The sequence below is a fragment of the Sapajus apella genome, unplaced genomic scaffold (genome assembly GCF_009761245.1).
Source record: "Sapajus apella isolate SASKATOON/1434 unplaced genomic scaffold, GSC_monkey_1.0 scaffold23, whole genome shotgun sequence".
Classification (NCBI taxonomy): domain Eukaryota; kingdom Metazoa; phylum Chordata; class Mammalia; order Primates; family Cebidae; genus Sapajus; species Sapajus apella.
This window is the reverse complement of record NW_022436963.1, coordinates 1704108-1716941: the sequence shown is the minus strand read 5'-3', so window position 1 is coordinate 1716941 and position 12834 is coordinate 1704108. Positions and strand designations below refer to the sequence as shown.

General features: G+C 43.7%; 1 protein-coding gene across 12 annotated transcripts in view; it reads right to left on the bottom strand.

Annotated features, from left to right (window-relative positions):
* The window catches only part of RBM6 (RNA binding motif protein 6), a 139779-nt gene that overhangs the window by 1245 nt on the left and 125700 nt on the right, over positions 1-12834 (bottom strand). For all 12 annotated transcript variants that reach the window (XM_032289905.1, XM_032289892.1, XM_032289894.1 and 9 more), the window contains 5 exons: positions 11135-11230; positions 9745-10005; positions 7422-7496; positions 5603-5700; positions 671-800 (listed from right to left, as the gene is read on the bottom strand). In XM_032289905.1, coding sequence (XP_032145796.1) covers positions 671-800; positions 5603-5700; positions 7422-7496; positions 9745-10005; positions 11135-11230 — 660 coding nt within the window. The remainder of the gene's footprint in view (positions 1-670; positions 801-5602; positions 5701-7421; positions 7497-9744; positions 10006-11134; positions 11231-12834) is intronic.

Genomic DNA, 12834 nt, shown 5'->3' with positions numbered 1-12834 from the left:
AAAAAAAAAAAAAAAAAAAAAAAAGAATATTTCTTTATTAAACAAATACCCCAGATGAGTAACTTGGGTGGTGATGCTATTATTGAAAGATAGAGGCTTCAATGCCAGAGATATGAGAAGCTCAGTAGGAGAGAAATAAGCCTATCTCTTATGGTTGGCATTGTCAGAGGAGAACCAAGCCAACACTAAATGGGTAATGTTCCCATTTATCACCTTTTCTAGAGGCTCTTCTTGAAATATGAAGGGCAAAGTCCTTCATGGGAACCAGAACTACATGCTGCCTAAATTTTAGCCACCAAAGACCTCCACTGACAGACCCTCTCAGAGATGCCTTTGTACCTTTCATTGGTGATTCCCTGGTTCTTCTGACCAAATGATTCTTCAGTCTCAAACTGCCTCAGATACTGCTCTACTATTTACTCCATGTAAAAGGATGAGGAAATCCATTCCAAATCCTTCCTTCTCTTCCTAACTCCAACCAAACTCCAAAGGGCCCAGCCTACCAAGTTATATAACCCAGTATTTAAGACTGACGTGTTCTTCAACTCTCATGTTCTATGCCAGCAGTGGAAAAAGCCCAGCAAAATGTCAAAGGCACTCTAGGCCAGAAAGTGAAAGTTAATTACATTACAGGTTCATGTCACCCCCAAAAAGATGGAAACCATTTCACCTCCTCTGACGAAGCCAATCCAGGATGGCCATATCCCAGGCCTGCCCCTTTCCTCCAGCCAGTGGCCTGTTGGACACAGCTTCCTTTGCTGCTAGTATCAATATCTTCTTTATCAACAAGTTTACGATCACTGCAAAAGAAGCAGACAACATTACTTTCTCTTTTTTTTTTCTTTTTTTTTTTTTTTTTTTTTTTTTGAGACAGAGTTTTGCTCTTTTTGCCCAGACTGGAGTGCAACGGCTTGATCCTAGCTTACTGCAACCTCTGCCTCCAGGTTCAAGCCATTCTCCTGCCTCAGCCTCCCGATTGGCTGGTATTACAGGCACCTGCCACCACATCTAATTTTTGTATTTTTTTTTTTTTTTTTTTTAAAGTAGAGATGGGGTTTTGCCATTTTGGCCAGGCTGGTCTCAAACTCCTGACCTCAAGTGATCCACCTGCCTTGGCCTCCCAAAGTGCTGAGATTACAGGCATAAGCCATCTTGCCTGGCCTAACACCATCACTTTCAAGGTGATCTGCTTATGAGCCTAATATAAAATCTTTGTCCTCTTGATTTAGATCTGCCTCTTATTAAGTAAGCATATTAAATAATAACTCTGAGTGCCTGATATCTATGCTTTGTTGTAGGGTACACAGACTACCAAGATTTGGCCCTGTTCACAAGAAAAGTCTAAAAAGCTATGTCAAGAGATGCTTAAATAACACTGAAGAGAGCTCAACCATGAATGTAGCAACAGTGGATGTCTGCTATAGACATACAGTAGAAGGAACATAAACTCTGAAGGGGCATCACTGAAAATTACTGGAATTTCAACAGGAAGATACATCTGAATTGGATCTCGAAATGAGGAGTCTGTGAAATAGAAAGTGAAAGAAAAGGAGGACACAAGCAAGGAGACACGAAAGACAATTTGTCCAAGAGAGGAGTAGGAGAAGCTGACAAAGGTAAGGCTACTTGGTGGCCAGGTACAGTGGCTCATGCCTGTAATTCCAACACTTTGGAAGATGGGCAGATCCCGAGATCAAGAGTTCAAGACCAGCCTGACCAACATGGCGAAACCCCGTCTCTACTAAAAATACAAACATTAGTTGACACATGCTTGTAGCCCCAGCTAATTGGGAGGCTGAGGAAGGAGAATCGCTTGAACCCGGGAGGTATCGAGGTTGCAGTGAGCCAAGACAGCACCAATGCACTTCAGCCTAGGTGACAGAGTAAGACTTTGTCTCAAAAAACAAAACAAAACAAAACAAAAAAACCCAAAGGAATTTAAAAAGGCTGCATAGGGTCGGACTGTAAAACACCTTGAACATTAAGCTAAATCATGTATCCAAACCTCAATCTTCAGGCAAACTTTGGGGCTAAGGCCTCCTCAGAGGCAAGGTACATGGTTTGTAAAAAGACAAGTTATAAAAGTAGATTTCTCTTTATAAAGGTCATTTTGGTGCCAGGGTAGAGAATGGACTGAAGAACAGTGGAAACGAAGACTGGGAGTAGGAGTCCAGTGTGGAGGTGGACTAGAATGGGAAATGCTGTGGTTTAAATGTGTCTCTATCCAGGAGTGGCCAACTTGGATAGATGGGATGGATAGATAGATAGATAGATAGATAGATAGATAGATAAATGTGTCCCTCAAAGTTCATGTGTTAGAAATGTAACTCCCGGGCTGGACACGGTGGCTCACACCTGGAATCCCAGCACTTTGGGAGGCCGAGGTGGGCAGATCACCTGAGGTCAGGAGTTCAAGACCAGCATGACCAACATGGAGAAACCCCATCTCTACTAAAAATACAAAATTAGTCTGGCATGGCAGTACATGCCTCAGCTACTCAGGAGGCTGAGGCATGAGAACTGCTTGAACCCAGGAGGTTGAGGTTGCAGTGAGTCGAAATTGTACCATTGCACTCCAGCCTGGGCAACAAAAGCAAAACTCTGTCTCCCCCCACCAAAAAAAGAAACATAATCCCCAATGCAAGAGTGTTGAGAGGTGAAACTTTAGGAAGTTATTAGGTCATAAGGGCTCTGCCCTCACAAATAGATTAATGCTGTTATTGTAGGAGTGGGTTCCTGATAAAAGGAGGAGTCTGGTAGCCTTCTCCCAACCTCTCCTTTTGCCCAAGCTCTCTTGTTCTTTCACTTTCCAGCATGGGATGACACAGCAAGAAGGCCCTAGCCAGATGCAGCTCCTCAGTCTTGGACCTCTTAACCTCTAGAAGCATGAGTTAAAATAAATTTCTGTTCATTATAAATTACCCAGTCTGTGGTACTCTGCTATGGTATCATAAAACAAAGACATGGAGCAAGATTAGATTAGGGATTTGGACACTAATTGGACATGGGATAAAGGAAGAAGATGGGTTCAGACCATGTAGACAGTGATGCTATGATGCTGCTACTCTGAAATAATAATACAGGAGGTTTTCTTACTGTGGTGGTGGTTGAGGCCATGGGTACCTTAGAAAGCCCAGGTGAAGAGGTAGAGCAGCAAGGCTAAAGAAGCATTGAAAGAAGAGTCTTTTTTTTTTTTTTTTTTTTTTTTTTTTTTTTTGGGACAGTTTCGCTCTTGTTACCCAGGCTGGAGTGCAATGGCGCGATCTCAGCTCACCGCAACCTCCACCTCCTGGGTTCAGGCAATTCTCCTGCCTCAGCCTCCTGAGTAGCTGGGATTACAGGCACGCGCCACCAGGCCCAGCTGATTTTTTGTATTTTTAGTAGAGACGGGGTTTCACCGTGTTGACCAGGATGGTCTCGATCTCTTGACCTCATGATCCACCCACCTCGGCCTCCCAAAGTGCTGGGATTACAGGCATGAGCCACCGCGCCCGGCCGAAAGAAGAGTCTTAAAGAACAACTGGATATACCCAAAAAAGGAAGAGGAGCAGAAAAAGGGACTGGGAAGGAGAAGAGCCAGGAGATTATGGCATGAAGGGTGCTGAGAATGGAGAACAGCCTCTTTCTGTACTCTACCTAAGCCTTGTCCCCAGATGACTCAAGGCCAAGGTATCTTTCCTCCTCATGGTTGACTCGTTCACCTTATCCTAGTCCACTGTATTTCAAATTGCAGAGAATAACCCAGTAAGACTGTCTCTGTCTGTCTGTCTGTCTGTCTGTCTGTCTGTCTGTCTCTCTCTCTCTCTCTCTCATTGGGCCATGATACAAAAATCCATCTCTTATTGTGGGTTGTGATCACATAAACTCAGATCCCATCCAGCCTCCTCAGGGGCCTTGCTCTATCAATCATCTCCCTTTCCCCACAGGTATAACCTCCTCTGACAACTGGTTCTTTTGCTTACCAACATACAGACATGCTCACTTCTCTCGTTATAAAGGACTACACCTCTCCTTCTGCTCATGCACCCACTTGTACCCAAATTTCCCTTTTCAAGGCCTTTTACTGTCCATTCTTCTCCTAGCTATCCAACAGACACCAGAGACCTCATCAGTGACTTTTTCCTTTTCCTAGGTGATTACAAAGATTGGTGGATCTGACACCTATCTGTAATCCACACTCCTTTTCTTTTTTTTTTCTAATAGAAGTGGGGTCTCCCTTCTCCGTATGTTGCCCAAGCTGGCCTCCAACTCCTGGGCTCAAGAGATCCTCCTCCTTTCTCAGCATCCCTTTGTTGGGATTATAAGCCACTTTCTAGACTCATGACTTTCACTCAGGCAATCATGATCCCTCATTTGAATTACTACAGAATTTGCATAATGCATTCGTCTCCCTATAAACTCATCTTCTACATAATTAGTAATCTCTCCAAAATGCAAAGCTAGGTCAATACCCTGCTTAAAATTATTCTATGACCTTCCACTGCCTTTAAGATAAAGACTTAGCATGGTGTTCAAGGTGTTTGAAGTTCATGAACTGGCCTGTATCTTTTGGCCCAGGCTTATCTAAGGTTACTCAACAATGTACCCGCAGTGTTCAGGACCATCAAACTATCTGCAACTCCTCAAGCACCTCATAAGCTCTTGTATCCCTGTTGTATGAAGCTCCCTGAAATGCCCTTCCCTTTCCCACTGATTTCTGTGTCGGCCCTATGAGATACACCATCACCTAAGTCTTATCTATTCTGTGTTCACTCAAGGATAATATATGTCTTGTTCACCTGAGTATTTCTTGTACTTAACACAATACCTGTATGCAGTGGGTTATTAACAAATTCTATATAACTCTGGGCTTACAACTTGGCAACTAGCTGATTTAAAACAAGTACAGGAAGCTACAGATCATCTATCTCCATCAGCAGCCAACCATTTATATAGCACCTAAGTGTGAGAATGGAGGTTCCCTAGAGAAAAAGCCCAAGAATGTGACATTCCTTTTTTTTTTTTTTTGAGACGGAGTTTCACTCTTGTTACCTAGGCTGGAGTGTAATGGCGCGATCTCGGCTCACTGCAACCTCCGCCACCTGGGTTGAGGCAATTCTCCTGCCTCAACCTCCTGAGTAGCTGGGATTACAGGCACGCGCCACCATGCCCAGCTAATGTTTTGTATTTTTAGTAGAGACGGGGTTTCACCATGTTGACCAGGATGGTTTCGATCTCTTGACCTCGTGATCCACCCGCCTCGGCCTCCCAAAGTGCTGGGAGTACAGACTTGAGCCACCGCGCCCGGCATATGTGACATTCTTATCAGGCCCATAAAGAGGGTGCAGTATTACTAATGAAGACAGAAAGCACTCCCTACCATGGCTACTCCAGCCCTCGCTTTGGGTAGGTGAAGCTGCCAGCCAACCTTCCACGCACATTTCCTGTATAAATACAGTCAAAAGGCTGGCACAGACCTCATGTTCTAGCAGTTGAGACAAAATCTACTCCTGATAACATCATCTCCTGAGATGAAAACAAAAAACAGCAGGACAGTTGAAGAAGGAGGTGGTTTTATCATTAGGCCTTGAGGCCTAGGGTGAATGAAGAGTTCCTGTCTTACCTGTCAGTTTCCCTGGAGTATTTAATCCGTTTTCTTTCTGGAGAGTCAAAAGATGGGAGCTTTTCCCTGCGATCATTTCCTCTTTCTTTAAACTTTCCCTGTTGGTAAGCAAAAGAGCAGACCTGAGATTTCCACCTGAGGGAACTGGGGAACGGGGAAGTTTTACCCCATTACTGTTATTTCTTTTAAAGTGAAGGTAGCTCACTTAGTAACTCCTGGAATCTCTCACTCCTTTACATATTCTTCTAGGTAAAGTAGTGTCTTCCCCGACTTAAAAATTTGGAAAGAGTAAGTTGGCATGCTTGCTTCAACTGACTTTTCCCCTTCTGAGAAGCAGGGTAAAATAGACAAGCCCTCCACTACATAAGCCCTTGGGGATACATATAAAAGGAGTCCAAAGCACTTTTTCTGAGATGGAGTCTCGCTCTGTCGCCAGATTGGAGTGCAGTGGTACAATCTCAGCTCACTGCAACCTCTGGCTCCCTGGCTGAAGCAATTCTCCTGCCTCAGCCTCCCAAGTAGCTGGGATTATAGGCATGTACCACCACACCCAGCTAATTTTTGTATTATTAGTAGAGATGGGGTTTCACCAAGTTGGCCAGGATGATCTCAATCTCTTGACCTCATGATCCACCTGCCTTGGCCTCCCAAAGTGCTGGGATTACAGGCGTGAGCCACTGAGCCCAGCCTCAAAGAACCTCTTACATGGAGAGGTGGTTCTTTGTAGTAGACAATGCTAAGGAAAGGAAAAGTACTACAATCTACTTTCCACTGTCCTATGGCCAGTTCAGTTTGTGAATTCATTATCTCCAATAGTTCTCCATAAGTGGATTCTTCTATTTGTTTTTGAGACAGGGACTTGTTCTGTAACCCTGGCGGGAGTACAGGGGTGTGATCATAGCTCACTGCAGGCTGGAACTCTTGAGCTCAAGTGATCCTTTCACCTCAGCCTCCCAAACTGCTGGGATTACATACATGTGCCACTGTACCTGGCTCTCCACAGGTAGATTCCTTTTTTTTTTTCTTGAGACAAGGTCTGGCTCTATGACCCAGGTTGCAGTGCAGTGGCACAATCTCGGCTCACTGCAACCTCTGCCTCCCAGCTCATGCCATCCTCCCTCGGGCTCCCGAGTAGCTGAGACTACAGGCACACACCAGTAAGCCCGGCTAAGTTTTGTATTTTTTTGTAGAGATGGGATTTCGCCATGTTACCCAGGCTGGTTTCAAACTTGTGAGCTCAAGGGATCCGCCCATCTCAGCCTCCCAAAGTACTGGGATTACAGGCATGAGCCACTGTGCCTGACCCATAGGTGGGTTCTTAACCATCATAAGAGAGGCCAGTGAAGCCTGTGACTGGATAGGTAAGTCACCCTAATTGTGTGGTTGAGGTAGCAAGTTCATTTGACTCTCACACTAAGCTAATTCCTCCAGCTTAGCCTTTAATAGTAAAAGATGCTATTTCAGCAGCCCTATTCAACACTCTTTCATTAACTCAATTGACTTAAAAGCTGAGCAGCAAAGAGGAGTGCTACCTACCTGGAGACCCTAACACCACCTTTTAAAAAGATACCACCTTTGGGGATGGAAGGGCAAAAACAAACAAAAAAAAGGTATTACTTTTATTGAGGTATAACTTATAAATAATAAAAAGCACCTATTTTGATGTATTATAGAATTTGGCAAATGTATATACTATCTTTTGGGGCCTCTTTTGTTCTCCGTCTTCTTATAAGGAGGGATTAGCACAGCCTGTGAAGTCTGTATCAGAAAGCAAAAAGAGCTGAGGTCAAGGGAGTAACAACAGGTCACCAAAGTTTACCTCTCGTTCTCTCCTTTCCAGATAGGCTAGCTCCTGCTCAGATTGTTTTATCTTCCGGTGAATTTCCAGGTTTTGCTGAGAAGAGAGGCAATTCTATGAGTATAGGTGTAAGAAACAATGGTCCTAGAAATGCTTCTAGGCCCTTCTCAATAGTTGCTTTTGGATTGTAGCTCTTTTGATTGACCAGCTCTACTAAATTACTATACCCTGCAAGCAATAATCCCTAACTGGTCTTGTCATACAGATTAGTTATGTGGTATGGCATAAAAGGGAGTATCGGTATCATTTTACTTAGCTCCAAGATGTGGGAAACAAATATTTAGTTTACCTCTTTATCTAAGGTGAAAATCATGGGAGAGAGGATGTGGGCACACCAGTGAAGAAAACCAAATGCCTTTCCAAGATGAGGGTCTCAAGAAAAATAAAAATAAAAAAAGAAAAACCAAATACCCACACTTTGCCTGCTATTCCTAGACACGAGTCACTGTTTAAGCCCCCAGAGAAACATGAAAAGGAGCCCCCGCCCAGGGCTCCAACTGACTGCTCTGAGAGTTGCAACTCCTAATACATGGCTCCACTACACAAGGCATATGTATAAAACCTAAGGAGTCCAAAGCAGCTCTTACATGAAGTGGTAGTTCTTTGTAGTGGACGACCTAAGGAAAGTAAAAGTACTACAGTCTACTTTCCACTGTCCTGTGATCAGTTCAGTTTGGGAATTCACCAGACCTGTGGCTCCTCTTTTTTGACAATTACTATTTTTTTTTTTTTTGAGACAGAGTCTCACTCTGTCGCCCAGGCTGGAGTTCAGTGGTGTGATCTTGGCTCACCGCAGCCTCTGCCTCCCAGGTTCAAGTGATTCTCCTGCCTTAACCTCCTGAGTAGCTGGGATTACAGGCATGCGCCACCACACCCAGCTAATTTTTGTATTTTTAGTAGTCATGGGGTTTCACCATGTTGGTCAGACTGGTCTCAAACTCCTGACCTCAGGTGATCCACCCGCCTTGGTCTCTCAAAGTGTTGGGATTACAGGCGTTAGCCACCATACCCGGCCAACAATTACTTTTTATTGCTTTGGCCATTTATTAGCATTTATACCAGACGGGTGAAATTCCAATGTGTCAGTCTGGTAATTCAGAATTTCAAGTCAAAGGGACATGGGAGGTAGTTTGTTCCAGGGATTATCAGGAGGAGCTTTTCAGAGTCCTATCTTTGCAGAGCCTCCACATGAGATGGCTGGGAAAAGTAGTGTACCTATTACCAAAAGCAGAGCTTCTCAGCTTTTAGCTAAATGAAACTTTGAGTTCTGTGTTCAGAGAAAGTCTAAATCTAGTCCCATCACCTGCTCTTGCAATGTCTACCAGAGAAGGGGTGTGAAATTCTCATTCTCAAATTGCTCTGAGAATGTGAGTCCATTTAGAGACTTTATTTATCCATAATTTGGATCCTTGGTCTGTACATATAAATAGGAATCCTGCAGGGGAAGACCAATGTTTGTTAGTTTAACATCCCAAGAATAGCTGTTGTGCTCTGGCTCATAACAATATTCACTACATGAAGACATGGCAGAATTTGATTCACCTATGGTGAAAACTGCACACTGTCAGAGCTGGATAGAACCAGTTGAAGTTAGAAGGACCGAAGAAGAAAAGGGGCTTATCTGAGGTCCAACTGTAATGTTAATGACAGAGCTAAGATGAGAAATCCAGCAAGTAAGTGTCCTATTCCACAACCCTTTCTCTTCCTACCCAACTTTCATATTTGCCACCCTAGCCAAAGCCACAATGTTTGGCTTGGGTCTACAAATGGAAGTTCTTTGAAGGTGGGCATAACCTTAATCCAGAGCAATTCATTCTTGAATTGGACTGTTTTAATGATAGGAACTGGAGCTGATATGTGCTGAGGAAGGATTGTATAAGCTGCTGCTTCTTCATTTTTTTTTTTTTTTTTTTTTTTTTTGAGATGGAGTCTTGTTGTGTCACCTAGGCTGGAGTGCAGTGTTGTGATCTCGGTTCACTGCAACCTCCACCTCCCAGGTTTAAGCGCTTCTCCTGCCTCAGACTCCCAAGTAGTTGGGATTATAGGTGTGTGCCACCACATCCACGTAATTTTTGTATTTTTAGTAGAGACAGAATTTTACCATGTTGGCTAGGCTGGTCTCAAACTCCTGACCTCAAGCGATCTACCTCCCATGGCCTCCAAAGTGGTGGGATTACAGGTACGAGCCACCATGCTTGGCCTGTATAAGCTTCTTTATTCCCTATAATGCCCATCAAGAATAAGAGTCAACAGTTTGAAAGGATATAGGTCCTTCCTCTAATACCTTGTGCAGGTCTGACAGCTGCTGGTGTTTGATCAGAACTTCTTTATTGGGAAACTGCCTTCTGCAGAGCAAACAAGCCAGTTTATTCCAGTCGGTGAGTTTGTCTTCTTCATTCTCCTTCTTTGTTAGCTCCTCTCGCTTCTGGGGCTGTGCTATTCGAGGCTGTGGGGGAGGGGTCTGTTCCTCCTCTTCTTCCTCCTCATAGTCACTGTCTCCTCCATATTCACCCAAGAGGCCGATCAATGGGTTTACCACTTTAGGCTGGAAGGAGAAGGCCAGGGATCAGTATCAAATTCAGCCTATATTTTGGGATCCATTTTTTGGATATTCTGATATGGGCTTCTCATTTCTTTGTTCTCTTTCAGATGGAATAATGAATTGGGTTCATAATAGGCTCATTAACCATGCTGCTCATTTCCCAGATGGAGGCAACATGGCCAGAGCTTGGCTTTGCTCCTTGCACATTGAGAATAGACAAGAGAGATTCCTTTAGAAGTGACTCTAGCAACAGAATGTGAGAAGGAAGAGAAAGGAGAATAAGCACAGAAAACAGTAACAGTTAAGAGGTTAAAAATTACGAAGAGGAAGAGAAAAATACCTCCAAATTACTGTAACTCATGGAGGAAGAAAAGATGACTTTCATCGAGACTCTAGCAAAGAGGATTTAGGAAGTAAACTAAAAGCAACTGCATTGATAGGCACTTGGGTAGACAGATCTAGCTCATATGAAAGGTAAAAGCAAAGACATGGTTAGGAGAGAAGCTATAAGGAGTTGAATTAATAATGTGGAGCAGAAAAAGAGCACCTTATAGGAACTGTTAAATAATGATGTATAGTCACTGGTCTGTGAGCAATCAAAACAAAGAGATAATGCATGGTCACTATTGTTATATAATTGCATTCAATCAGAATCACTGGTGATTAGATTGAGACTAGCGCTTGAAGACTTCTAAAAAATGGGCACCAATATTAGCATTGTTCACTCTGTCCAGGCAGAAACTATAAAAAATGAGCACACAGGTACTCCATATCTTGTGTGACACCAAAAGGCAGGAAACATTGAGGCTAGTAAAATGGGTTTCCTTGGTGATTTAGAGAAATGACAAGAACAAGATGATAAAAAGGACTAGGCATCTCGTCTGTTAAGAATGGCATAGGATAGAGAGAAAGAGGGCAGATAACTGCCTCTGGTTGTCGAGTAACGTCCCCATTAGCAGACAAGAAACTTTAACTCATGCTTGTACTCAAAATAAACGGAAATCCTTATTCAGGAGACACAGTGAGGTAAAAGACCAATCCCAGAGGACAACATCAGCTGTTGAGCTTTCTTTCTCACTCAGAACCAAACCCACCCCCAGCCCTAAGCCCAGGGGATCAAAGTTGGCCTTACTGGAGGAGGACTCTCTTCCTTCTTCACAGTAGGAGGCAAGGGCTTCTTAAAGACGTCTTCAGGAGGAGCCTTCCCTTCACTGGCATTTTCCTGAAACTGATCAAACCAGAGGTAACTCTCATATGATATTCACTCATAAAAAATGATTAAGCCTGGGTGTGGTGGCTAGAACCTGTAATCCCAGCACTTTGGGAGGCTTGAGACGGGCAGATCACCTGAGGTCAGGAGTTGGAGACCAGCCTGGCCAACATGGCGAAACCCTGTCTCTATTAAAAATATAAAAATTAGCTGGGCATGGTGGCAGAGGCCTGTAATCCCAGCTACCCAGGAGGCTGAGGCAGGAGAATCACCTGAACCCGAGAGGCAGAGGTTGCAGTAAGCCAATATCGTACCATTGCACTCTAGCCTGGGCAACAAGAGCGAAACTCCATGTTGGAAACAAAACAATGTTTTGTTGTTACAAAACAAAAAATTGCTTAAGGCCAGGTGCAGTGGCTTATGCCTATAATCTCAGCACTTTGGGAGGCTGAGGTGGGCGGATCACCCGAAGTCAGGAGTTTGAGACCAGATTGGGCAACATGGTAAACCCCATCTCTAATAAAAATACAAAAATTAGCTGGGCGTGGTGGCGGGTGCTTGTAATCCCAGCTACTCAGGAGGCTAGGGCAGGAAAATTGCTTGAACCCAGGAGGCAGAGGTCACAGTAGGCCACAATGGCGCCACTGCACTCCAGCTTGGGCAACAGAGTGAGATTTTGTCTCAAAAAAACAGCAACAAAAAAACCTGATTAAGAGCTAACCCTGTTGAAATTAGGTTAATTTTCAAAACCTCCTAATTCAACATTACAGAAATATCTGTAACACTGCTATAGTGAATTTGAAATAAAGAACCTTTAAAATATATAACATCAGTAGGCGCAGTGGCTCATGTCTATAATCCCAGCACTTTGGGAGGCTGAGGTGGGCAGATCACTTGAAGTCAGGAGTTCAAGGCCAGCCTGGCCAACATGGTGAAATCGAGTTCCTACTAAAAAAATTAGCTGGGTATGGTGGTGTGGGCCTGTAATCCCAGCTACTTGGTGGGGCTGAGGCAGGAGAAATGCTGGAACCTGGGAGGTGGAGGCTGCAGTGAGCCAAGATCGTACCACTGCACTCCAGCCTGGGCAACAGAGCAAGACTCTATCTCAAAAAATAAAATGTAATATATAATATTAGTATGTATTGCATGATTACAGTATGTCAGACCAGAGGAGGCATGTATATATCACATTGTCTTCTTCAGACTTTATTATGATCCTCCTACATAGGGCTCACTACAACCTCCGCCTCGTGGGTTCAAGCAATTCTCCTGCCTTAGCCTCCCGAGTAGCTGGGACTACAGGTGAGTGCCACCACATCCAGCTAAGTTTTGTATTTTTAGCAGAGACAGGATTTCACCATGTTGGCCAGGATGGTCTCAATCTCTCGACCTCATGATCCACCCCATGCCTAGCCTCCCTATCTTAATTTTACAAATGATTGGGACTACAATTAGATTAAGTGGGTGAAGCAGAGTCCAAATATTAAACAAATATGACTCTAAGTTCTTTAAAAACACACTCTCTCTTCTCTTTTCTGTATCTCTAAACAACTAACAGTGTTGGAAAAAAAAAATGTTATAAATTGAACCATAAACAAATTCATCCATTTTCACTAATGCAT